General features: G+C 38.6%; 1 protein-coding gene across 3 annotated transcripts in view; it reads right to left on the minus strand.

Moving 5' to 3' along the window:
* The window catches only part of TEK (TEK receptor tyrosine kinase), a 39,029-nt gene that overhangs the window by 10,935 nt on the left and 675 nt on the right, over window positions 1–27,419 (minus strand). Inside the window, exons 2-12 of one of the 3 annotated variants that reach the window (XM_064736304.1) lie at window positions 15,746–16,057; window positions 10,463–10,573; window positions 7,112–7,264; window positions 6,087–6,218; window positions 4,791–4,931; window positions 4,459–4,587; window positions 3,348–3,502; window positions 2,948–3,089; window positions 2,416–2,577; window positions 1,476–1,610; window positions 411–704 (exon numbers count right to left, since the gene is read on the minus strand). In XM_064736304.1, the coding sequence (XP_064592374.1) occupies window positions 411–704; window positions 1,476–1,610; window positions 2,416–2,577; window positions 2,948–3,089; window positions 3,348–3,502; window positions 4,459–4,587; window positions 4,791–4,931; window positions 6,087–6,218; window positions 7,112–7,264; window positions 10,463–10,573; window positions 15,746–16,057 (1,866 nt within the window). The remainder of the gene's footprint in view (window positions 1–410; window positions 705–1,475; window positions 1,611–2,415; window positions 2,578–2,947; window positions 3,090–3,347; window positions 3,503–4,458; window positions 4,588–4,790; window positions 4,932–6,086; window positions 6,219–7,111; window positions 7,265–10,462; window positions 10,574–15,745; window positions 16,058–27,419) is intronic. The other 2 variants (XM_064736306.1, XM_064736305.1) reach the window with 2 other exon arrangements.

A 27,419-nucleotide genomic window follows, 5' to 3' on the forward strand; every position in this document is an offset into this window, starting at 1 on the left:
GCATTGTATCTTCTCTTCTTTAAGTGCTGACTATTTCTGTATGGTCATGGCCGAATTGAGTAACAAAAGAGCTTGGAGTAGTGAACTCTGATGGCTCATCATTCTGAGGAGGAAAAAATGCTACTTGTGTCAGAAGCATTAGTCGCACTGAAATGAAGATGTGAATTCTCAAGCTTGTTTTTCTCCATTTAAAAGAAACCCACATTAGTAGTTCCTGACAATTTCCAGCAGAAGAATTCTTGTGAATGCTGAGCTTTCCAAATTATAGCAATAACAACTGTAAGTGATCATGAGGAACTAAGAGTTACCAAAATAAAGGATTACATTTAATGTAGTCATCAAGTGACAATTAGTCTGATCACTGGGGGTAACATGAAGAATTAAACAGAAGGATGTGAATCTGCACTTACTGTCACTGAAAGTCCATGCATACAGATAGTTGCTCCATTCTCCTTGGGACCTGGTGTTCACCCGTACCCTGCACATGTATTGCTGTCTAGGCTCAAGATCTTTAATGATCAAGGTGGACATATTTCCTGGCACTTGAGTAATAACACTGCTCTCGTCACCGTTGTCATTCATGCTCTTCCTTTCCACTTCAACACGAATATCATCCTCTGTCCTCAGTGTTAAGGGATGCCATGATAAATTCAGTGATGTCATACTTTTTGGAAAGAGAGTGATACCTTCTGGTGGAGGAAGACCTTGGAAAAGCCACAGTGAAACAGGGAACAACATTTCATGTCTGGTATCTAAACTAAAGTAGGGGTACAGTTATTCCCAGCCCCTTGCCCCAGTTTGGGGTGACATAGGGTAATTCTCTCAGCCATCCCACATAATTTGGCTGAAGTTACGTCTAAGAGGTGTTGATAGTCCCACAGTATCTTAGCAACAGATGATGTGCCAATAAAATGGCATCTTCAATGAGCTGGTGTTGCAGATGCACTTTTTAGATGTTAGAAGCCAACAGTTGTTGTCTTGCTAGATAGGTCCTGGTGCAATCCTCATTTATTCTGTATGTCTGTATTCAGTTTGTTTAGTTTGGGATCTGTCCTAAATTAACTAAAAACTGTCCAGCTTGTTAAACATCTTCAGTTTTAAAGTAAATTGATCTAACACTAGGAGGAAGGACTGCAAAAAAGTGATTTGTATATCCAACTCTGTTGCATAGCCAGCCAAAATATATAATTTTTCCTTTCCTAGATGCCTCATCTCTAAATCAGGGAAAATAATAGCTCTGCTTTTTTCTGGTTTTCTTCACCTCTGTTTTTTGATTTGTTTTTTTCTTTTCCTTCCTTTTTTTTTTTTTATTTTAATAATATCCCTTTGCCTGAGATTCTTTTGAAAGAGTCTACAAGTTTTCAAGTGCAACTTTCTTTGCTCAAGTGAAAGTGTTATGACAGAGATGAGGGAACAGACAGCAGAGAAAAAGAGCTGAAATACCCCATTTGTGAGAAACCACAGTGATCCCTTACCAAGTGCAGCTGTTGTGAAGCTGGCCTGCGGTCCAGGATGGCCTTCTCCACCTTCCCCTTGCCGACTTAGCTGAACACAGAACTGATACTCTGTTTTGGGTTCCAAATTGTCCAGTCTTTTAGTTGTGCCTTTTACTGACAATAAAAGTTAAAAGTAAGTAAAGCCATGGCCTGTGTTGAAATATGTTATGGAAAGAAAATGTTTGGAAAATACAAGATAAGATACACTTAGACTCCTCTTTTTGTTGTTGTTCTTGATTCAGTAAGGTAAACTAATTAGAAGTATAATGTAACTATTTTTAATTTGAGCTCTAATCCCATCCAAAGGTTGCTTCACCTGCCATTCTTTCTGGACAAAACAATACTGATTGCTTAGTCAACGTCCTTTCTGTACACAGATTTTGAGTTATACTGATGTAGTGACAACTGTTCTTAAAGGTCCTGGAATGTTTCCTGTAATATTTTAGGCTGTGCATAAAATTTGAAAGCATAGCTGGAGGAGGTCATCCAACTCATAAGCAGGTTTCATTTTGCCTATACCATTACTGATAAATATTTTGGTAAGTTATTAGTCTCTCTAGGGATACAATGAACACAATGCAAGATGGTAGATGCCCCAGCATGTCTCCATATTGCCCACTGCTTTTGAAAATCTTCCATTTACATGGACGTTTAAAACAGCTGGGCCCAATACTGAGTGCACTTAATCCTAAGGAAGGAGGGGAAAACCTTTTGTTCCTGAAATGAATATACGCTTTCAACAACCATTGGTGTAACATATCCACATGAATATTATGTGTAGTGATAAACAGTCACACATCCAGTCACAAAATTTCTATGCATTGTAGAGTCTTTTGAGGGTAATCAAGAACAGAAATACATGAAGTTTCAGTTGGTAGGTGGAGTTTGTCTTTAAGGGAATTAAATAATGTCCTCTTACCTTCCACAGACATCCAGGACTGATAACGTTTTGCTGGCTTGTACAGAAGTTTTGTTGACACAACAGGTCCATCTCCGTTGTGTAACTCAGCATTGATATCAATTATGAGAAAATTATGTCCTCTGTCTGTCAGCCTCGGAGCATACTGTGGCACAGGAGGAACTGAACAAGAATGCATGTATTAAACTAACCTTTTAGCTCCCTATATCAGTAAGACTCTCATTATTCCTAGATCTGTAGGAAAATGAAAGATGCTCTTCAAAACTCGCATAAAATAGATGGGGCTTTATGCACTAAAGCTGATAGTTAAGATATTTAAAAAAAACCTTGGGTGTTCTTCTAAATCTTGTCATCACACTTATTCTTTCAATATACATAATTAGTATGTTACTTATAATGGATTTCTGTTCATATTCTAACTGTAAATATTTATTCAGGCATTTTCCAGCAGTGCAGAGAAAGCTCACACATACCAAAGTATAAAGCTGTGCTTAAAATTAGAGAGACAAGGACACTTGAAGAAAGCTTTTACCTTTGACTGTAACTTGAAATGGTTTCTCTGCCATTCCTGCTACTGTCTGCACACTGCAAACCCAAGTTCCTGTATCACCTGGCAGGACTCGGTTAATTCTAAACATGGCTTCAGAACGATTACTGGTGGAAATTTCATCAGGCTGAAATGACAAAAAGATGTACAGGACCTGAAAAATTTGAGCATTTTGGAGTATTCCAATGATGCTTTGAGTTTAGTGATATCTATAAAAAGTATCTAAAATGGTCAACTTCATATTTTCATATGTGCTGAGAAGTTCATGGGGTACTCCAGAATACCAAAATTTCATATTATGCTTGAAAACCATAGTATGCATTAACTACAAAGAAAGTCAATATAAACATTAGAAATAGCAGGAAGCAATTGATCAGGAGCCTACCCTCAGAACAGTTCCATCTTGCTTCAAGAGTTTGAATTCTTCAGATTTAGGAAGTGGCATCCCTGTTGCTATACAAAACGGTTTGAACTCGACGCCAGAATTGAGTTCCACAGGATCTAGTAAATTCACTATCTGAGGCGAAAGATCTGCTGAACCTACACAAGATATATAGTATAATGTCACCCTTCTAACAGACATTTTAAAAGACAGGTTTAGGTGTGCAGGCAGTGTAGGTGTCTGGTTCTGCCTTCCCTCATGTGGGCATATGCAAGAATCACGTTTCTCAAAGACAACATTTTTACATCGTTTTATATATAACGTGAGAAGGAACAAACCCTGTGTTCACTTGTCTTTCTTTTTCTGATCCCTCTCCTCTCTTTGTTGTTCACATTTTAAGCACAAACAGTCTAGCCATGGCAAAATCAAGCACATATTTTGTTCTGAATATACAGTACCTCCTTGCTCTCTATTTTGACTGCTTGTAAGACGAGACAGATTGTAACAGTATAATTTGGCTGGTTGGATCAGAGCCTTATTTCTCTGTTTGGTTTTGTTCTTGAAAAGTTTCACAAATCAGCAGTGAATTTATCACTTTATTTATCTAGCTAAAATAATAAATGCTGAGTGCATCTTATAGAATACCTTGTCTGATTCCAGTGAGACAAGGTGTGTTCAGCTTTGTAAATTTAACTTTCTCCCAGAGAGACAGAGAAGTTTTAAACTTTGGTGTGGTCTTAGTGTCTCAGTCACCACTTTCAGATCATGAAGCTCATGGTATAGGCATGTATGCAGCCAACCAAGAGGTAGGTTATGATAAATTACCATGAGTTTATACAAAAAGCTGGATGTGCAGGTTCTGTCAAGGATTAATGTTAAGATCAATCAAGTCCTATGGAGTAAAGCTTGAAAATCTAATGATGTCATCCTGATAAATGCAACATATAGGTCAGAGGCTTAAAAATACTGTATTACAATGAGGCTGTGCAGAAGTGTCTGTGCTCCTGGAAAGTAGTAGATGGAGCAAGAATACCAGCCTGGAATGGTAATGCTGTACCAGCATTAAGATCTGTTTTAGTTACACTGGGAACAACCATTTAATACCTTACTTTACCTTTTTTTTCACATTGTGGACCATGCCATCCGAAGGAGCAGATGCAGCCCTTAAATCTGTCGCATGTTCCTCGATTGTGGCAATTACATTTGAGTTTGCAATCTGACCCATAAAACCCAGGTTTGCATTCTGCAAATACATATGTTGCAGTTAGTGCAAAAGTGCTAGAAAATGGAAAATATCTTCCGATATTTTTCAGTCTCATTACAGAAAAAAACTTTTAACATGACTGTAAAATATATAATCTATTACTCTTCTCTGTTGGTTCCCTTCTGTATTTCCTGTGTGCAGAACATTAAGGATCCTCCCATTCTTTTTTTTTTTCACTATACCTTTATCACATTCCAGTCCCATCCATCCTGTGGCACAAGAACAACCATATGGATCTGGTAGACAGAACATAAAGTTTCTGCAGCCATAATTTTCTTTACAGGTCTCTTCACATGTTTTGCCAAAAGTGTTGGCTCCACAAGCTGTTGAAGGGAGAGAAGGGAATAATAACCCAATGGCATTGTCCATGAAAGAGCTAGTGCTTCTTATGATACTGCACTAGACAAGAGAAAACATGAATTCAAATTAAAAATAGCACTTTGATCATTCAAATATATTAACAACCACAGCAACTTAAGCAACAGCTGTTCTAATAGTCGAGTACAGGCAGCAGAAACAATTTTCTCACTGTGAGGATCTGTCAGCCAAATACCCTTGTTTTAGATCTATGGGGACACAGATTCAGCAATAAAGTGTGTTTATGAGTCTCTCTAATGTAAAATGGACAAGCAGTGCCATGAAACACAAATCTTCTTAGTGGTGAATGCACACAAAACTGCTGATGTCAAGGTTTTGCTTCAAGGATAAGAGCAGCTCTATGCTGGAGTGCTTTAGTGCCAACTATTCCAACAGCTTAGCTCTAATATTTTCAGCACTGCAATTCAGTCAAATAAAAGCATACATATTTAGCAATGAACCCAAATGATGCTTGGAGAAGTCAAAACACTGTGATGCCCACTCTAACTTTTCCAGAATCCAAACTACTTGCCACACACACAGATTTGCACAAAAATATATACACTGTTGATGTCCCTACAGAGACAAAGCACCCTGTGAGCACATTAGCAGCTTCTTCAGAAGCAGCCAAGGAATCTCTAGCATATTTCCTAGTGCCCATGTATCCTTAAGGTGTCCTCTACCAATATGCATTTAAGTTAGTCAGCAGCACTGAGCACATGCATTTCAAGGGAGTCATAGCACAGCCCAGATTGGAAGTGACCTCTAAAGATCATCTGGTCCAGCCTTTTGTGAGAAAAGGAGCCTAGGAGATATTAGGTAGCATACTGTCCAAGTGCATATTGATCAAGAAGTGTTGGAAACATTCATCATCCCTAGAAAAATAGTCTCTACTAGGGGAAGAGAGAAAGAGAGAAATTAAATCACAGCTGCAATAACAACCAGAACAGAATTCAGGATTCATCTCACCCAACACTGTCCTATCTCTAGCACCAGCTGCAAATGCTGCAGCTTTCAAGAATAAAACCAGGTACTCCGTATGATGCTTCCCTCAATAATATGCCAGTTTCTTTTACTGAGATCAAATTAATAAGCAAACCCTGAAAATATTATCAACTTACCTTTCTCACATGTTTTTCCCATAAAACCTGGAGGACAGATGCATTCCCCAGTATCTTCATGACAAATGCCATTGTTTGTGCAGGAAGGGCAGTGGAAGCTACAGGAAGGGCCCCATTTCTCAGCTTCACATCCTTTTATGGAAAAATATAATGACATATTCGTTGTCTTGTTATTCAGTAACCCTTCAAATTGTAATATTCTTTTCAGAGCAAGCAGTAAAATACATAAAAGTACAAGCTATATGGAACCCTACATGCCAGCCAACTGGACCATTGTTGTTAGTAAGGTAGCAGTAGCTTCAAAATCCAAACTTGGGGCATTATATTTATTTATTCACAACTCCTGGAACTATTGTGTGGATATTCATGAATAAATGTGTATTACCGTCACAAATATTTTCTATACAATGTAAGATATTTGAACAGCTATCTATTTTTTCACATCAAATTTATATTTAAGTCCAAGTTAACAGAATATAATTTTCTTTATATCTGATGGACACAGCAGCTGAGTAGCAAAGTATGTAAAATGTTTGTTGGAAAATATCCCAACTCATTATTTCATCCAGTAGGAAGTGAACCTTAAGAGCTAATTAAAACTAAGGTAGTTTGTTAAGTTATAATAATGTATACTAAAGATGATGAACCCTAGAATAAGTGAGTTATGGATATAACCCACCATGGAGAACATAGAGACTCAGTGAAGAATTACCTCTTTTATTAATTTGTGGTGTTTGAAAAGCTGAGATGCTGAAAAAAGAGCTAACTGTCCTGGCAGTAGCTAAGATGAGCTCAACTTAAATCTGATGGGGTGTGTGTTTTTTCTCTCAGCTGTTGGCATCAATATCAGCTTATACCAAAGGCCCTTGGTACAAAACTTTATTCTGACATAATCTGATAGCAGCAAATGTCAAGAAATATTTTGGTCCTTATTTGGGCAATATGAATGAAACAAAGTGAAACAATATGTTGCATTTCAGATTAATTTTGACTATTAATCATCACCACATATTAATAGAACTTACGTCTTACAATAAGCCTCGTGTAAGCAGAAGTAAAAAGGTTTCCTCCTATATATCTGGCAGAATAAACCCCCGCATCCTGTGGTTGAACTTGAGGATAGGAGACTTCCAGCTCTCCCGGCACTTCATGCCTGGGCACAGAGTGGATGAAGGAGCCTGAGGAAGGAGCGCACAGATACCACAGACAGATGTCATTCACCCTCTAAATAAATACATAAGCTTACACTGGTAACCAAGGGACAGTTGGGGGAAGCAGCAGAATCTTTTTTAAAATTCATTATGAATTTTCTGCCAACTCTAGCTACACTGGTTTTCCTAATTGGAGAAGTGCAAGTAAAAAGGAAGAGACATCTTGACAGGATTTAGTAGATAAACAGGACAAACAACTTCACACTCAGCTTTGAGCTTAGTGGTTAAGAGTGTTCGTTTTGTTTCTTGGTCTTTTCTGAAATAAAGGATAACAATCCACACGGATTCTAGGGTGGCTGGAATTGAAAAGCAAATGCCAGCCAGGTGTAATTCAGTCTGACTAGCACAAAGATTTACTTGGGAGACAAAAGCAGGAAGAACTCAGCATGTTTTTATATTTTCCTCCCAGATTTAACACATTTCTGTTTCTTCCAGGTTTTTTCACCAAAGACCATTTTTATTTTATTCTAAGACTGCTGTGCTTGGTCCTACATGTTTGTTAAATAAGGCAATAGTATTTGGTCTTCTTCCATCGCTCTTGATCAACAAGTAACAACATTTGAGCGCTGGTTGCTGTCAAAGAGGAGCTGCATCCATTGAACTTCAGGACCCCCAGGAGTCTTTCCACTCCAGTCTGTGAGAGCAAGGCTGCTGCAGTAGTTTGATGCCAGGTCCAACTAGATCTCATTAAAATATTTGTGCACATGCTAATCCACACTGTGCCAGCAAAGTCATCCACCAATATACCCACACAGCACAACTGTGATTTTATGACTACTGCATGTCCATATGACACTCACAAAAATAGCTTAGGTTGGAAGAAACCTGAAAGATCATCCAGTTTCGAACCCCCTGCCATGGGCAGGGACACCTTGCACTAGCTCAGGTTGCTCAGGGCCCCATCCAACCTGGCCTTGAACACTTCCAGTGGATGGAGACACTAACATTTCTGTGGACAGCCTGTTCCAGCAATTTACTATGCTCACATACAAAATTTTTTTTCTTGTACCTGATCAAAACACACCCTTTATTTAGATTAAAGCCATTCCCCATTGTCATTGTCAAAAGTCCCTCTCTAGGTTTCCTTCAGCTCCCATTAGCACTGAAAGGCTGCTGTAGAGGTCTCCCTCTGGACTTCTCCTGGCTGCAAATCCCAGCTTGCTCACATTAACAACCCAGTCTGATCTTAACAACCCAGACAGTCTGATCCTGTTCAGATTCACAAGCTCAAATGGCTGAATGACCATTACCAATGGTGCTCTCATGAATCAAATTGTCCTCATCTTCTACATTCCCTTACAGTCACACTGAAAATGCAACAACTTTTTTCTCTTTTTTCCCTTTTTTCACTTTTCTTAAATTATTTAGAAGGTAAACAGCATCAGGCAGGACCTCTGCTGTCTGTGACTATACATACTGTCAATTTGACTGTTGTCAAATTTCAGGCAGCCTAGACACATAAAACTTTGCTGAGGATCATAACCAAAGCAGCCGAAAGACTGTAGGTCACTTTAGTCCATGACAGTCCATTCTCCATGAAAACAGGGCTAAATCAAAAGAACAAATAATTAAAGGAATTTGTTTTGAAACTGTGGGGCATTTTCTAGTGTCTTTTGAGTTAAAAGCCGCATAACAAACTTGACAACAAAGCATTAAGAAAGGCTTATGCTTACAGTCTGCTAAGCAAGGCTCGATTCTTATGACTTGTTTTCCAAGGTGTTATGCCAATGTCTTAAAGCAACCCTGTTTAGCAGAACCATTTCTTTGTCTAGACAGCCATTGTGAGATTCTATAAGGGGGGTGAAATACTTGAAACAACTGAAGTGAAAGACTACAACAGCTAAATATAGTAGAAGCCTTTTCTCTTCTTTTCCAGCTTCTGTATCAGGACTTCTCAGAAATGCTGTTTCAACATCAACCTCAGCTGAAAAACTTGACCTACTGTCTGGAGGCATTCTGAGATTTTCTGCTGAATTTCCAGATGGAATCGCAGCTAAGTGAGTACCATGATGTTAGCAGTCCTGCTCCAATATCTCATCTGGTTCTTTTCTGAGAAACTGGTGACAGGAGATCACAAAATTTTCCTAGGGACCCTGTAATGACCAGTGATGGCAAACTTGTCTGCTGTGCCCTGACAAAGTTGAGTCTCTGAAGTCCAAAGAAACAGGTATTTGTGAAAGTCTACTTTACCTATTGCCTCTTTAAAAGACACCTTTTGTCTATTTAACTCTTCCAGCCTGTTGAAATGCTCCAGGTAATCAGTGACTGGGGTTGAGGGTGACTCACTACATGAGTTCTTTGGCAGTGTGTTGTCCCATCCTTACCTCATCCTGCTCTGTTTACTCCCTGTTTCCTCATGGCTCACTGTAAGCCAGACTGTCAAAGATGGAGCAGAGCATTACATGTGCTCTCCACAATCATAATTTGTTGTGGTTTAACAATTTGATTATGAAGGCACTATGAGTTATAGTGACCTCTATTTTTGTATTTTTCTACAGAAGGTAGAGCACAACCTGCAGAAATTTCTGAGCATCAAGCAGGAGCAACACACAGCTGAACAGAGATTACCTGTGGTTTAGGTGCCATGCTAGATAGAAGAGTTGGTGTTACAAAATTACAAAATTTACAACCAGACTAACTCTTGTAGTTAAATGAAACAAGGACTAGATTTTGTTTACAATTTTTTCTTTCTAATAGCAGAGTACTGGTGATTAACTTCTTAGCTTGAAGGGCATCGTAGAAGGTAAATGGCCTCAAAAAACCTTCTGAAGAACGCAAAGTATCACTTGAAGAACTGTAGAAATGCAACAAAAGATTCTGTAACTGGGCTTTCACAGTGGCCCAGAAAGAAAAACAAACAACCAAAAAACAACCAGGCAAATATATGAAGGGATGTAGAAGGAAATCAAAAATTAAAACAAAAACCAAAGCTGAGATATAAAGAGAGGATCGGGCATTTTGGTGGAAGAGAAAAAGACAAAACATATTGGATTAGATCAACATATTGGATATGGAAATTCACCCCTTTAGGAGACATTAAATGTATGAGGAATGATGCCTGCTGCATCTGCACAGCATGGGAATCAGCAGCCATAACTGTCAAAGGCTTACTTGGCCCTCAACTAAAACAATTATAGCAGAAAGAGAAAACACGAGATTCCATACCATTCTTGTAGATCACTGCATCTTCCTCTTTTGATGCCATTCTGATGAAGGAGATGTTCACATGCTCTCCCTTATTTGCTGTAACAGTTAATGCCACTGGGTGGAATGAAGCTGAAAACAGAAGTATGTGATGAATAGCAGTTATTCTCTCTCTCTGGTCTCTAGCCTGATAGCTGAGAATGGTTTGCAGCATGAGCCTCACTCAGATTTTGACACCTCAATTTCTCTAGAGCATAAAGTGATTCTTTACCATCAGCAGCCTCAGCCTATGCTTTGGCAAAGACAGAGGACTTGCCTGTACCCCGAAACAGCAGACTGCCCCTAGAACCTGAGGCATGAAAAAAATAATTGGCTTCTGGCGAACTGGAAACAGTTTCTAACTAGGAGCTCCAACTGGCTGTAAAACACTTTCCAAAGTTTCTTCATCTCTTAAGACATTTTTTAAGCAGACTGGGAAAAGTACTGGAAATTGTATTGTAGGGAACAAGCTGTCACTGGCAAATAAATACCTAAGGTGATTTAAGTTCTCTTCTACTTAAGCTTTATAATGCAGAACTGTGAGATAGTTCAGGAGACCACAGTCATGCAGGGCTGGGAGAAGGTGAGGTAGATGTAGTAGGTCTGTGTTTGTGTTAGTTCACCAAATTCTGGAAATACAGAGCATGTTGGATTGCACTAAGAAACAAAGGAAAAAAATCATATTCACAGGCTGCGTGACTTTTACCAAAATACCAAAATTACGCCTTAATGAAAATAAAAATTCCATGTGAGAGACTGGTGTAGTTTAGCCAGTTTTCCAGCAGGGAAATTGAAATTCATTTTCCTGCTTAAACAGAAAGGAACTTTTCTACATTTTTTTGCAGATCTTGATTTAAATGAAAAGAAAGCAGTAGATAAAAGGATTTTCCCAACATTTCTGTCTATTTCTTATCAGTACATCAGAAGATAACTGGAGAAGGAACAGAAAAGACTCAAGAAATAATAGCTCTTTCTTGAAATGGCAGTTTTAATGAAACTAGTGAAATGATAATTTTAATTACCACATTACATTGAAACAAGTTAGAAGTTAAGGATGCTTCCTTTCATTTACTTGGAAAATCCAAAGGAAAAGCTATGAAGTGTTTTGAGGACAAATTCAGGTTTTCAGGCCATTTTTAGCTCTGATGCTTTATGCCATATTGTCATTTATATCCTCTTCTAGAATTAGCCAAATTGACTTCTTAACTATCAAGCTCCTTACCTGACAGAGATATTTGATACCTCTGTACTCTCCCTTTTAGAGCATTCAGGGGAATGATGTATTGATTTAAACCAATCCCTTTGCTCTTTCTAAACTTGGAATTTTTTAGCCTTATGGGTTCCTCCTATGCAAATTCCTCCATGTAACTCCATCTATCTTTGTTTATCCTTCTGCTGCCACCTGCCTCCCCAGCCAGGTGAGTGGGACTATTCTGACAAAAGTCAAAAACCTGAGTTTCAGCTGCAGGGAATCCTTGAATACCCATTCATGCTCCTAGACAGCTCAGAGGTTCCATTTCACAGCAAATATTTTCACAGCAAATATTTATTTCTCAGCAAATATTTTTTTAAGGAGCATATAAGGAACAGTTAATATAAACTGTTAGACAACTTATGAATAAAAAATTTGTCCTTTATCGAGAATCATGCCTCCTTTCTTGGTTTGTTTTTACAAAACTGTCAATAAAATATCCTTTGGTTCATATCAACAGTTGGAGAAAAAAAATTTGGAGCTTATAGCTGGCTAAAATTTGGTGGGAAAGAAATACAGAGAGATAGGATCAGAAAGCAGAGAAAAAATTATAAAGTAACTTTCTGTCATATTTTATATGTAACAGAGCTGTAAAAAATGATCAGAGAGATCCTATATCAAAGTTTGTATGAGGCAGATATTGACAGTACCTCCACAACATTATTTTTCAAAATCTGAGAGAATAAAAAGGATGATATTCTTGCAATAAAAGAAAGAACACTTTGATATTTACATTACAAAATAGAATTTTAAGTTAAAATAAAAATGTTTGTATCACATGATGTAAAATTAAAGAAAGAAAATCTGAGCAAGAATGAAGAATTTTTTATCGATCCAAGTTAACGTCTCTCCTAGGACATTAATTCCTTGACAATTTTGACATTTTAATGTTTTATTCATCATTGGAAACAAGACAACTATTGAAAATACACAATTCTTTGCAGAATGGAGTTTCTATCCCCTGCACAGTTCTAGTGGGTTTGCTCTGAGACTCTGCCACACATTTCCATTCCTTTGTAAGCTACATACAATTGATTTCAGCAGGAGTCTTCCTGCTTCACATTAAGTATATGCTTTTGTTATTTTACCTAAACATTGGTATCTACATTTACATCTTAGAGAAACAGAAAATTCTAATATAGAATAATGAACTAAGTTTTCATTAGAAACAGGCAACAAAAACTTAAAGCAATTCCAGCTTACTGTCAGCTCCCCAGTTAGAAGTTATTTATTAGTAACAAATGCATAGTGAAAAATTATTATCTATTTAAGAAAATAATAATTCTACAGCTTTTGCAAAAATTAAATTGTTAACTACAAATGATCCTAAGGGGTTTCATTGCAGTCCTTTTTGGACCAAATTTAGTGAGACAATGCTAATTGTCTTAACAAGATATTGAACTTTTTTATTCCATCTACTTTTCTTTGCATGTTAGGCTAAACCACAAGACTTTTCTACAGGGTATTGTTGCAATGGAAAGGAATGCACACTCCCTGTTGGGCTCAGCTCCAGCTTATTTTTAGATTGTGACTTGTATTACATAATTTCACATCTCAAGTGTGCCAATTCCTTATAGAGACATAACGAACTGAGCTGCAGGACAAATGCCATAATACTCTACTACTAGCATTTCCATTATTGTCCCTTTGACAGCTCTGTGGTCGAGTTTCTGTGGGGAAAATTCAATCAGATATATTAAAATAAACATTTATTGTGTAGAGAAATTGAATAAATTGTATTTGACTAGAAGGAGAATACTCTGTGCTGTTTTATTCTGGAGATGTGTACTTATACAGAATGAGGACCACTCTCCATAAGAAGATAAAGCATAAAGTGTTCCCTCTCATTGCATGTATGAATATTACATTTGCAACTATAATGTTTCAGTATAAAAAATTCAGGAGAATGGAATTGTTACTTTCAGAATAGCAGATGGTAAAACAAATCAAGAAAATGGACCTGTTTCCATATTACACAGCAAAATTCTTCACTATATGTTCATATTTGATAATAGGTATACAATCAGGGATATGGCAGTTCCCACTGAGTCAGTAGGGCTACCAAAATGATTAATGCTTAGTGAGTGTTTCACCAGCTTCTTGCCAGAAGGATGCAAAACAGTGGCTGGGTTTCCAGAAGCGCTGCTTCTTCCTTTGACTTTGGTGTCTCCAATGGGAAACTGCACATTTTGAACTCAATTTTTGCTGTTGAGAAACATGTTCTGCCTTTAAAAATTATGAAGTTAACAACAGTTAAGTGGAAAAAGGTCTGTTTTCCAGACACATATGTTTTGCCAAACCCCACAATCTTTCCTCAACCTCTTTCTCCACTTTCTGTGTACTTTAATAGCTATGAGAATTTCTGATGTACCTCTCTCTCACCCATCTAATCTGATTAAATTATATACTTTCACTGAAGATTTGCTAGTTTGAAATTTGTCAGCGAAAACTTTTGCAGAGAAAATCTGAGAAAGGTACTCAAACTTAGAAATTAACCCAAGAAACCTACCAGCTACTGGTGTGAATGCTACTTCTGTTTAGAGCAACATCTGTCACAGAAGAAGACTTCATAATTTGATTACTTAAAGTTCTGTGCTCCTAGGCCCACAGATGCCGAATGGAAAGAGCTGATGGATTCAGAAGACATTCTTCCTCCCATGCAATTTGCTCTACAACAGCTAGAAATGTGCTCAGCTTGCTGGCAGACTGCCACAGGCAGGGTCACAGTGACATTCCATGGACTGTTATCTTATCTGCTCCTCACTGCACCCTCCTTTGAAACAATGGAGTTGTCAGTCTGCATCTGCAGATCTTTCTTGGTCACCAATCCAGCCCTTCAAAGACCAAGTTTGGTCAGAGAAAACATAAACCAAAGGAAAATGTATATATCCTACTTAGCTTGCTTCCAAGCTACCCGTGTTCAAAGAAATAATAATGGGCACTAGCTGCAGCTCTTACAAATGAAAAAATCTCCTTTTATAAATTTGTTATGTAATTTCAGGAGATACCACAGCAAAAATTGCTCTTACTAAAATCTTATGAATAAAGATCAAAATTGTCAAACAACCTTACAGACCAGTTGCCAAGGCACAAAACATTACAGTACATTAAAATCTATTTTAAATTATCTTAAGTTTTGAAAACGTGATTTGCTGCAGAAAATTACTCAAAATTTCTTGTGCCTTTCTGTAGTTGATGGTGACCTCTGCTTTGGAAATTGTCCCAGAAGTCTAATGATGCCCAGAAACAAGAGAAATTTTGAACATATGTAAATACAATGTAATGGACCTTAGAAATCTCACCTTCTTGTCCCACCATATCCCTGCACATTTGCTTTTACTATTGTGCATAGCCTAAAACCAAAATCAAATGAACAGTGAAATCTGTACTGGATTTTTGTGAATAACCTTCTCAGACTGTGGAGAACTTCTCTGGGCTTCCTTTCCAGTGCTGAGAAGGGTGCCTCTTTTTTTTTTCCCCCGCACGGACACAGACAATGAAGATCCAGTGTTGCTGATCTGTATTTTTACTAAACCTTAGGCAAGGCAATTACTTTCTGGGGTCAGGTTGCCCATTTACTTAAAACAGATAGAAAAGTGATGCTTAGCTATCTACATCTCAGACCTGTCAAACTTTAAAAATAGAAGCCTGTTTGAAATCAAATGTCTGGCATGCAAGAAACCCAGTGGAGGAGTTGCCACACATGTATTATTCCATGGGGTCAGTGAGGCCACTTTAAGTGCTGACTTCGTGCTCCTGGCAGTAGCCAGATGCAGGCAGAACACTTAGAGATGTCTGACTAACTTCCACAAGGAAATGACTAGCGCCTAGTACCAACCAGTTTCTCTGCACTGCAGAAAAAAAAAAAGGCCCTGAACCAAGTCCATTTTTATTGACTCAGGACTGCCTTGCCTGGTCTGGGACCCTGTTTGTGCTCACTTGTGTCAGCCAGGGGCAGCTGCCAGTCTGCAAGCAGTGCCATGGCAAGTTCAGATCTGACCACTATACTGTACCTCCCAGTGGCATCTTCATGGTGTGTATCCTTGTCACCTCATCCTTGAGTTTCCCTTCACAGTAGTATGCTCCAATAGTTTCACTGGCCTGTTCCCTCTTCCACACCACTGTTTTGGCTGCTGCTCTCTTGGAATCTTCATTAACTTCCAGTGGCTCCCGGTGCTGGTTTGCTACATCCTCCTGGTCCCGGCCTATTGTGATAGACTCACGGGAGCGCCATTTGGAAGTGACACATGTAAGTGATGTCTCAGTGTTGCCCACCAGAGGGAAGGAATTGATCAGTATGAGGTCCAGTGCCGCTCCTACTTTACCTAAAAAAAAACCAAAACACATCAAATGGAAAAAAATTTTACTGCAGAATTTGATGTGGCCAATCAAATCACCAGGTAAGCTGTGTCACCCAGTGCTCAGGGTTTCTCTGGATGTTGCCGTGCACAACATTCGTGCAAAATTGGATGAACACAGATTAAGTATTCTGTTACAATGACTTGAGGATTAATTTTTTATGACTCAAACAGATGGAATTTGCTCTTCTTAGAAAAGGCAGTGTATCTTGCAAACACGTTGAATTTCTTTCAAGAGGTGTTGTAGAAGCCCAAGGAAAACCATAGATTGCCAAACCAGATTGATCCGTGTATAGTTAGACATGCACATAAATGCCTCAATTATGCTGCTTTTCTGGCAACAGAATTGGTGGATGATAAGATTGTCAGTTTAACAGTGTTTCCTCAATCTCCCTTACATGGATTTAGTACACATGAACTGATGTAAAGCAGGTATGACGTCAGTTATAGGAGATGGTAGTACTTTGAACAATTGCGGTACTTTTTTGCAGCTGTTTTATGAATTTGGACTAATGATTTCACAGACAATCACATTAAATATTTGAAGCCCTAACAGACACTGACAATGCCCATGGCACAAAGCAACTTATGCAAAAACAAAGAGCAAGTTGGCACAGCTAGTTAAATGAGGTCAGGTTTAAATCACTCAAAATTGCTTCTTTTGATCAATAGGACTGCCAGAAATACACAGAGGTGAAAGTTTCTTTGAAAATGAGAGATGCAAGCCTAATTAAATATCTTCTAGCAGAGTGTCGCAGTTTTAGCTGTTCAAATGTGCATAGTTGGAGGGAAATTCAGCTCTCCTATAATGAACAATTGGCAAATAATAGGCGTTTCCCTTTATTTTTTAAGTTCAGGGTAAGGAGAAGGGAAACACCAACATTTTTTCCAGCTGAAACAGGAAGAATAATTGATTTCTTTTATTCATCACATCTATTTTCCTGATTTTGATACAAGTATATTTTGTATTTACATAGAGAGACCTAATATTTAGTGCCGGTCAGCTTGCAAATGTTCTCTGATGGGAAGGAAGGGGTATAGTCTTAGATAAGGAAGGTCAGAAGGTCGCAGTGCTGACTGCAGTCTTTGCGTGTGTCTGTGCAGCGCTCTGGGCCAAGGGAGGAGGTCCTGCTCTGCTTTCAATGCAAGCAACCACTCTGGGGACTGAAGTATCTTGACAGCCCATTGACACTCACCACACCCAACCAGTCTTCCACAGCCTCCACCCTTTCATGTGCCAGCCCAGATAATTTGCAGTTACATAATGGAGAAACGAAGCCTTCTGGAAACGTTGCAACGAACATTAAAGCAAATATTGCATAAACCTGCAGTTCAGTAAAGTCAGTTCATCCTGCTGCAGGTTGCCAACGTGAATCCTTTGAACAAAGTTAAATAGGTATGTGATAGAAATGAGGCCAATTCACACATTCATCTTATGGGACATTTGTCTCAAGGCTCTTAGTTTTGTATGAGGAACATTTGTGCTTTTACTGTGGATCTGATGCATCAGCCAAAGGCCAATATAGCTCAACAATCACCAGCACTGAGAGAAGCTTCAGTTTAGATCAAGCAAGGCTCACACGCCAGGTAGAGATATTCTTAAAATCACAAACTGCAAGATCCTGGTTTCTGCAAACATTTGCAAAACTCAGAATCAAATCTGGATTCAAATTCTGTGACTTGACATGACTTTCTGCACTGAAGTCAGGCCCAGTGTTAGAAAGCAGAAGTGAAATATTTTTCTGCCTGGCATCCACAGGGCACAGAGCTACAGCTGCCTTTCCAATACAAATGTGTGAGCCCAAGGGCTGGTGTCCTGCAGAGGACAGCTGGTCATACAGGGCTCCAGTTCCATTTTCCCTAGTATTTCTGCATTCCTCTGACTTCCACCAAAGATTGAAAGGTGAAAATAACACCTCTTTCCTCCCCTGAATCTCAGCCTTTTGATACTCTGAGAAAAAGCAGTACGAGAAGCCTGAATTTTGAGGACCAGCTTTCAGGCTGCCTTTGACCCATATGCGAAGCAACATTCTACCAAAACTGGGGTATTTGCTGCATAGTATTTTCCTTGTAGTAAATTCATGCAATAAAGGCGTAGAACAAGTAGACATATTGTTTTTTTAAACTTGAGAATATTCTAGGTGAATCAAAATCTATCCACCAGTGAATGGATAGTGTTCTGATTCACTGTCTAAAGACAGGTGGCTGTTTGTCATATTAAACACTGCAGGGTAGCCCATACACCTCAATGAGGCAGATGTAACACAGATGGAGTTTCTTCCCAGAAAAACATAAGAATTTTTTGCCTCTAAAAGGATTTTTTATATATGTGTAAGTATAGAATTATATGTCAAACATGACTTTGAAGCTAAGGCTTCATAGCTGTAATATATTGCAAGTAGAAATATAAATAGTGAAAGTTTTGCACTAAGAAAAACTATGGTTGAGATATAATTTGAAAAAGAAAAAAAAAAAGGCATTTTAGCAATATAAGGCCTTGGAGGTGATAGCAATGTTTTCTTTGACTCCACTGGGTGGGGATTCATGCAGCATCTCTTTATGATAATGCAATTTCAAATAAAAAAACTGCTCTTGCTAGAAAGGAACTTTTCTAGTCTGGCAAAATTTAGGTCAATCATGTCCTAGATGCTAATGAAGGTTTTGAGTATGTAACAACCAAATAAGGCAACAGAATTTAGCTTTGAGAAAAGCATAAAAAATAGAGAGAGGAAGCAGCCAATCTCAGCAGCAGGGACAATCCTTGTGCTGCCTTGAAAAAGTCCTTTCACTCCTGCACTGGTTCTTAAAGAGCAGACCTTATCAGGAGGGCAATTCGCTGTGTGTGCAAATGGATTTTGAGAAGAGAAAGAGCTTGCAGAAGGCCAATGCTGTAAATGGGAAACACCATGCAAAGAAGACCCATTGCCAAGTATTTATGACACATCACTCACTGTGCTGCAGTGCTTTGAGTCTTTCCAGCACAGTGAAAATGGCATCCTCTATAGAAGTTTAAATAACAAGCTCACTGACTGTAGCCCAGACAGCAAAATAAACGGAGGGAAACACTTACAGTTCCTCTTGGCCCACTCCAAATTACAGGATTGGCCTCTCTCTTGCTGGGTGATAGCTGTGTCTTTGACAGCTTTTCTGGTACAGATTTCTGCTGCCCAGAGAGCTAATTCTATCCTGTGCTGCATCCAAAGCAGCGCAGCCAGCAGGGCAAGGGAGGGGATTCTGCCCCTCTGGTCTGGGCAGAGGGGAACTCCATCCAGCTCTGGGGTCCCGACACAGGAAGGACATCGACCTGCAGAACTGGGTCCATGAGAGGCTGCCTGGATGATTGGAGAGATGCTGGAGCACCTCTCCAATGAGGAAAGACTGTGAGAGTTGGGATTGTTCAGCATGGGCAAGAGATGACTCCAGGGAGACCTTACAGCACCTTTCAGTTCCTAAAGGGGCTACAAGAAAGTTGGAGAGGGACTTTTGTCAAGGGCATCTAGTGACAGAATAAGGGATAATGGCTTGAAACAACAGGAGGGTCAATTTAGATTAGATATAAGGAAGGAATTTTTCACAATGAGGGAGGTGAACCTCTAGAACAGGTTACCCAGAGAAGCTGTTGATGCCTCATCCCTGGAAGTGTTCAAAGCCAGGCTGGATGGAGCAGCCTGGTCTAAATGAAGGTGTCTCTGTCCATAGGGGTGAGATTAGATGACCCTAAAAACGTCCCTTCAGCTCAAATTGTTTTTTGATTCTATGATATTGATCTGGGGAAATTGTGCTAAACAGAGAATAAATTTGTCATGCTGTGTCTGTAGGCCCTGTGTGTTCTTATTCCCTACCAAAATGCCATTCATACAGGCACAGTCATCATATTTTCTGTGCTGCATTGCACCAGCAAAACTCAGCTAGGATCAGCTAAAAAAAATAGTTCTCAGAAATTCCCTAGAACACATCCCAGACATAGTTCTACTCAAAGAGCAAGCAAGTCCCTGATAAAGATTAAAATATCACTGCTCTAGATCATTATTGGTGCTAAATACTAGGGTTCATGTGTAAATGTGGCAATCTTGAGCTGAGATAGTTTGATGCCATAGAGGAGTACATACAGCAACTCTTAGTTCAACAAAGTCAACAAACCAACAAAAGTCTTGATTTGTCCTTTCCTCTGACAGTCCCTGCCCATATACTTCCACTGTTAACTCTTGTCTCGTCTCTAGGAAAACATGGGGAAATTCTAGGCCCCTCCTATCTAGTGTGAGGCCTTTGCAAAGTTGTCTGTTATTTGGAAAAAATGTTCAACACAGTGGCTTATGCTCCTCTTCCACAGCAAGCAGCCAGAGTTGTGAGCTCCGTCACAGGGTAACCACACCTCACTGTCCTTCAAAGTTCATGTAATATGGAAAGAAGTTGTATTTGCAAAGGGTATTGAGAATTCAAAGATCTGAGGAAGGCTTTAGTTTTTAATAATGATTGGTAGCAGAAGCAAAGAAATTGTTTAGACATTACACAGCTAAAGATATATTTATTTCCTTATATTTGTAGAACTTTATAACTTTATAACTGATTGCTCGAAATTACTATAAGGAGGAAGTCTTCCTCCTGGTATTTGGAGTGTAACAGATCGAGGTGAAGACCTGTTGTAGAGGTAAGCAGAAAGATTAATACTTTTAAAATACTAGTTATTTAAGAGAAGATGAAAGGGCAGCAAATTCCAATTCCAGTAAATTCTTCTCCATTTTTCACTAGGTGAAGCAGAGAATAGATGTAATATGGAATGATTATGTAGTTTTTTGTTGTTTTTTTTTTTCACTGTTATTACTTGGAACACTAATGATTCCTGCTATTAGGCATCTGGGAACAGGAATATAAAACATATAGCTACTATATTGGCAGGGAAAAACTAGAATCTGAGCTTAGTTTTGGTGTTATGCTGAAAGTGAAACAGTCAGTTGCATATGACACTCACTGCAGGATTTAAAAATAATTTCGAGACTGGTGAAAACTTTTAAGTCATCAATCCTTCCTCCTGAAAGTTTCTTAAAATATAACAATGAACACTCCGTCTGCTTGAAATAATAAGGTTTTTATTTAGAACAAACCCAACTTGCTAAATAGCCTAAACCTCAGTATTTCTTATTGTGTTCTGCTTTGTAGTTATAACTTCAGCTGTACCCTCTCCAGTCTTATTTATTTGGTATAAAACAATGTATCAGATTAAAAAAATTAAATTAATCTATTTAGAAATACGAATGGCGACCATACAAGCAATTTTACTGAGGAAGTATAGCATTTGATTAATTCTTGGGGAAGTACTGAATAAACAATGATTTTTAAAAAATTAATTAACTAGACAATGTGGAAGACAATCAGGCTGGAAATAATGAAAATTAAATATGAAGAAATAAATAAAATAGAGACTATCAACATGTCTCCTCCTCCAAAAGGAAAAAAATAAGTACTCCATAAATATTAAAGCTGATCAGAAACTAATCCAAAACATTAACTGTTTGGGCATATTTTTCACCACACCAGAATCTGACAATTATGGATGTTTTTTCCTGGGCTCTCAACACTTGTAATATTTTTGGTTCGTTCTCAAAAAAGAAAATAATCTGGTGGGCTTTGAAGCCATGTATTCATTTTATGGGCTCAGTGATCTTTAAGCGTCCTGCTATCTGGAATGCAAAGATAGCAGCGGCTCAGGTAATTTCTCCCAGTGAGTCAGATTCTCTTCTGACAGCTCATTCCTCCACAGGAAAACAAGGTTGAAGTTATTATTGTCCAAAGAGAGTAAGATTCTCTACCATAGAACTGGAACAATAGGGGTAAAAAAATGACAGAAATGCTCTTGGAAAACATCTGATAAATGAGCTAACAACCAGGTGTCCCAAAAAAACCTTTTTTGTTGTTTATGTAAAGAACCTTCTTGTTGTATTTTACATTATGCTACTGTACAGCTGTGGGATGCTTTGCCATTTCAATACCAAGACCACTTGCCCTTAGAAACAGGGCACTATTTGTGGGGAGAAGGTATTGTGAAACTAATAAGAGAGGGGAAATTACTGACAGGCTGTCACTGTGTGACAGTAGGAATACCAGAGCACATGTGTGAAAAACAAAATAGTTTCAAAGCTGTGAGGGCTGCCTATCTCGGTATCTGCTCATCTGCCTTTGGTACCTCTGGTGTAGCTTAAGGAAATACCACTGCCCTCTTGTTTTCTTTGCATGTCTGCTGTTTCACAACCTGTCAAAACAATATTTTAAGATGAAAAAGCCGGAAGAGAAACAGTGCTGCAGCTTTGTTGGGGTTTCCAGGGGAGAATCTGGGCCGAAATGTGTGTGTGTGTGTGTGTGTGTGTGTGTGTGTGTGTGTGTGTGTAACCAAAACACAAGAAGGAAACCAAAACATGGTTTATCATGATTTTTGCTGAATTTTCATTTAAGGGAAAACTGAAGCTGTAATATTTTGCACATTGACCACAAGTGAGTAAAATGGGAAACAGCATAGCAGCACCAATGGTTATTTGAATAACTAGCTGACAGTATGCCAGGTAATGCTGGAAATGTTGAAAGAGGCTGAAGAATGTGGGAAAGCTCCAGTAGGACAGGCTTGTAGCTCAGGTGCATATGGTTGGATTTGCAGCCAGCAAAATATGGGTATCATATCATCAAGACTGCATGTGCACATCAAAATAAATACGTCCCTAACAAGGCTGGCCCTTGTCAGTTGCATTATGAAGCTCATATTGTACTGCAAATGTTCCAAGCCCAAGTAGGTAAAATAACTCAGGTAAACAATTAATCAGTGAATACAATAAGCATAAGGTTGGCTGACTGTGAGCACTGACTGCTGGGAGAATGCATTCTAAGGCGCTCTTGCCTGTACAGAAGGGCACCCTCGCTTTGCCACTTACTGATGTTTCAGACTGAAGTAGCTGGGAGGTGTTTCTGGTGCTAAGCACATTCGGTGACTAAGGAGGCCAAGGCCCCTGACCAGTGGCTTGTCTGCGATGAACAGCCAGGAAATAACACAAGGGAAAATCATCAGCACAATCAGAAGTGCAGTTGGAATTGCATTGTCAAGGAAGGCTTGTTATACTCCAAAGGAGAAATTAACTAAACCACTTCATTAGTCATGCTGACAGCACAAAAACATAAATAGCAGGCAACAAAAAAAATACCAGCCTTGAAGTAAAAAGTTTGCATTTCTGAAAAGAGAAATGTCATTTGTTAATGTATCTTTCAAAAATCCTTTCAGAACATAGCTAATGCCTAATATCTTTACATTGTAAAGGGGTTAAGGTTCCAAGTGATGAATTACAAAATGGATTTTTACAGCTTTTTAACTTCTTTAAGATATGACCCTTGTTTAACAGTTGGAGAACCGTTATCAAATCTGTAATATAAACATTCACCATTTTGAACTTTTATAGGAAATTCTGTATTTTAGACATGGGTTATTCTTTGCTGCGTAGCTCCACTGAAACTACAGCGGAACAGTTCATAAACACAACCTACCCAGTACAGGATAGAGACTGTCTTTGGAGGGCAGTTCTTTACTGCAGATTCCCTAGGATTTTCATCCCTTCACTCCCAGATAGATCTTACAGACGGACCTGGTCAGGAAACTAAATCAGTTTCACACAAGTGTGGGTGCATCCAGTTTTGGTTCATGGCTGCTGTGCCTAAGCAACACCCTCCATACCTCTATGACTTCTTGGTCTTCCAAAAGAGCTGAACAGAGTTTTTTGTTTGTTTAAGAGATGTATCTAGGTCAAGCATGCTCGTGTATGTGACTGATACAGAATCAGTTTCCAGCCCAGGTAATTCTCACTGAGCACATGAAGGACCAACTGCATCTCCCTGCCCTAGAGACAGCTGTTCAGTGACAGTCAGTATCTGTGACTTCTATTCTCCCTCTTGTACAGTAAAACCTTCCAGATAAAAATCTTATGGGTATCAGACAATGTGTGCAAAGTATTACAGCTTCAGTTTTCCCTTAAATGAAAATTCAGCAAAAAAGGAATCTACCCATCTTAATTATGACTAAATATAAAAACAATACAGTAGATGTGTGTTCATGTATCTATATATGAAAATTGTGTCTAAAACAATAAGCATATGTTAACATTTACAAATGTAGTGTGGCTTCATTTCACCCTTTCAGTGCTGATTCCTTTGGTCCTGATGCAATGCCTTTTCACTCCTGACCACTCCCAGCTGCTGAAATGACTTTTGGGAACACAAGCTTCCTGAGAGCTACTCTGCATCTCTGTAGGTGTGAACCAGGCGCAGTATGGCAGGCAGATGCAATTTCTGTGTCTCACAATCAAACACACTTCAGGAACAAAAGATAAATTTGTTTAAAATTCCTCCAATTCACATTACTAGTTGGATAATTTAGGTGTCAGAAAGGTTGTGCATCAGTGTAATGTCTGGTCATGTGGCAAATATCTGATATTAAAACCTCACAGTTACAGTTATGGAATACCTGAGATTAAAAGGTCAGAAGTGGTTTTCCTCCATTTCTTTGAGGAAGGTCCAAACTCCAGCACTCAGCCACACGACACTCTGAAGTTCAGCTGCCACTTTGATCTGATAAAAGCCTATTTGAAGATGCTCACAGAGGCCTAGTCCCTTTAATTGTGGGAAGAATGATATTCTTGTTCACTCTCACAGACATGGATTAGCCACTGGTTAATACAAGTTTTCTTTTGGTTAAATTAAACTTGAAAAGAGAAATAAAAGTCTTGAAGCAAAATTGTTAGAACTTTCCAGTCCAACTAAAAATTTTGACATGTCATTTTGAAAGGCCTATAGCATTATATAGGTGCTTGTGTATCTGATAATGTGTGTTAAAAGCTGTTTAATTTTCCAAATATGAAAATAAGTCACATAATACAGATAATTTTGATTTTTTCATAACACCTACTGATCCCAAAGAAAATGCATAGAAGCCATCAGCATAGATGATAGAGAGCAATTGAATGCTTCTGCACTGGTTTGCTCCACTGTTACCTTTTTCTAAAAAGTCTGTTATAATCTTTTGAGTCTTTTACCATATATGGGTCCAACAGCTAAATCAGAAAAAAAAATCCTGTATTTTTAGAGAGCCACTGGATCTAAGATTATTGGCAGACAAAAATTGCAGCACAGAAAATTCTGTCTTGGAGAATGGAAGCATTTGACAATATATTTTCTTCCTGATAGAAATAGTCAAAGAAATGTTCTTGAAGCTAAGTACAATTGTGGCTGATTTTCACCAATAAATACTGATAAAGGATAAATAAAATAAAGTTCACACTTGAACATTTCTGAGAGTTAGCTCACTGTGAGAAACTGCAAGTGTATTTCTAGACAATCTGAGGATACCTGAGGATGCCAGAGGCATATCTGAGGCAAATGCAAGTTGTGACATTCATTCCTTTCCTTCAGAGGAGTAAATAAATCTGCAGCTCTTCTTTGGTCAGAACTCAACAGACTGAACCTAGCCACAAGATTGGCATTTGAAACCATACTTCAGGATAGATGTCAGCATAATTTTGCTAGTCTAAAATTTCAGGGACATAAACAACCAAAAGAAAAAACATGTGGTGATATTCAAGCTAGTTTGAAGAATCCTAGCAGGATTAAATTCAACTCCTTATCAGTTTAATTGAACATTTGCTGTGGAATGTAGAGAGTGCAAAAGTGAGCATTGGTCTATACTTTGAATCCCACCTTCCAAACCGGGTCATTAGCTCTAGCTGCTAATGAAGTACTGCTATTAAAAATAAAAGGACATTAAATCAAAGGCCATTTCTCCTAATGGGAACCAAGTCAGTGGTTTTCACCTTGGAAAAGGGTGGAGTGGAATTTGTGCCTACCCAGCAACACACCCAGAGAAGCCCAAAATCATCAGGGACAAGGTTAAGGCAGTTCAGTGTCCGTGCTCAGTGTAGACCCTCCCCTGTTCAGGGAATGTCATTCCTGCTTTCCTGAACTCCGCCTGCAGTATCTAGAGGAAAGCAGGCTCGCATTGTCTTCCACTGCTAGCCCCAGGAAACATGATATCATTCTCAAACAAAAGCGGGAAAGCTGACAGATCTATTGAGATGGGTGTGACTACAGCACACACCTCGCTGGTCAGCCCCTGTGGAAAATTCAGTGACTGGCAGCTCATCGGCAATGGGCTGTCTGTGCTCGCCACATTTTAATCTCTGCAAATGACTTGTTTCTCCTGCACCTGTGACTTAATGAGCGTCATTGCTGTCTGTGTCAGATACGTATATGACACCATGCAGAGAAACAGGAGGGACAAGGAAAAAGGTTGGAATAACTGGACTTTCTTTTCTTCTCCATCCATAATGCTCACAGCACCAGATATTTTCAAAAAGTACAAAGCTGGAAGTGATCTGAGGACTAAATAGGTCGAATCCATGTGCAGCTAAACAACCAAGAAACTGAAGCCACGGAAGAGGAGTTGGCAATAACAATATGCAGCCTATTACAGCAATTGCTAGATAAGAATATTTCCAAACATGATTTCAGCAGATTAAAAACTTTTTTTTTTTTTTTGGTCTGTATTAACCTCTAGCCTTTTATCGATGCCAAAAGTAACATCTCAAACTCGCAATTTTATTGTTAACAGCTGTTAGCATGCTGCTAATCAGGAAGATCTGTGCAAAGCAATCATGAAGAAAGTTGCATGGAAATGAGGACTTCTGCCTTTTCTTCCTAATTTCTGGTTTTCATTGCAGGACAATTTGCAGTTCTACAGCACATTACATTTTCACTGTGAGATGGACTGGATCTATATATATCTCAATACAATGGTCAGGGGTGAGTTAAGAGTCTAAGGTTATCATATGACTTGTATTTTTCTTTTACATATTTTTACAGAAGAAACTGACTAGAGAATCAAATGGAGGATTGTTAAAGTGATACTCAAATGTGGAGCAACTCTGAATCTGATGGCAGGAGGACAGTCGTCCTCAGGGCTCTGCCTGTGATAGATTCAGCAAGGTATCTCAAACATAATTGCTGAAATTACTGTTAGCTAAAGTTGAATCAGTATATTTCTGTATACCTTTCTACAGATATCTCTTATGGCAACTTCTGACTTGCTGAACTAATGACATTTCCTGATAATACTATATAACCATATTTGAAGTGGTTTTAATTATCTTGTATTTTTCCCCTTTTTGCTCACTGACTTTCATCTAAATTCCACTTGTGGAATATTGTCTAAAATCAGATAGTGGAATAGCTACACACATCAAGTGTACAGCTAGTTCATAAAATCAGTCACAGAAGAAATTGACATTTAATCTGTATTTAGAACAGA

This window comes from Zonotrichia leucophrys, chromosome Z, assembly GCF_028769735.1.
Source record: "Zonotrichia leucophrys gambelii isolate GWCS_2022_RI chromosome Z, RI_Zleu_2.0, whole genome shotgun sequence".
In the NCBI taxonomy this organism is placed as follows: Eukaryota; Metazoa; Chordata; class Aves; order Passeriformes; family Passerellidae; genus Zonotrichia; species Zonotrichia leucophrys.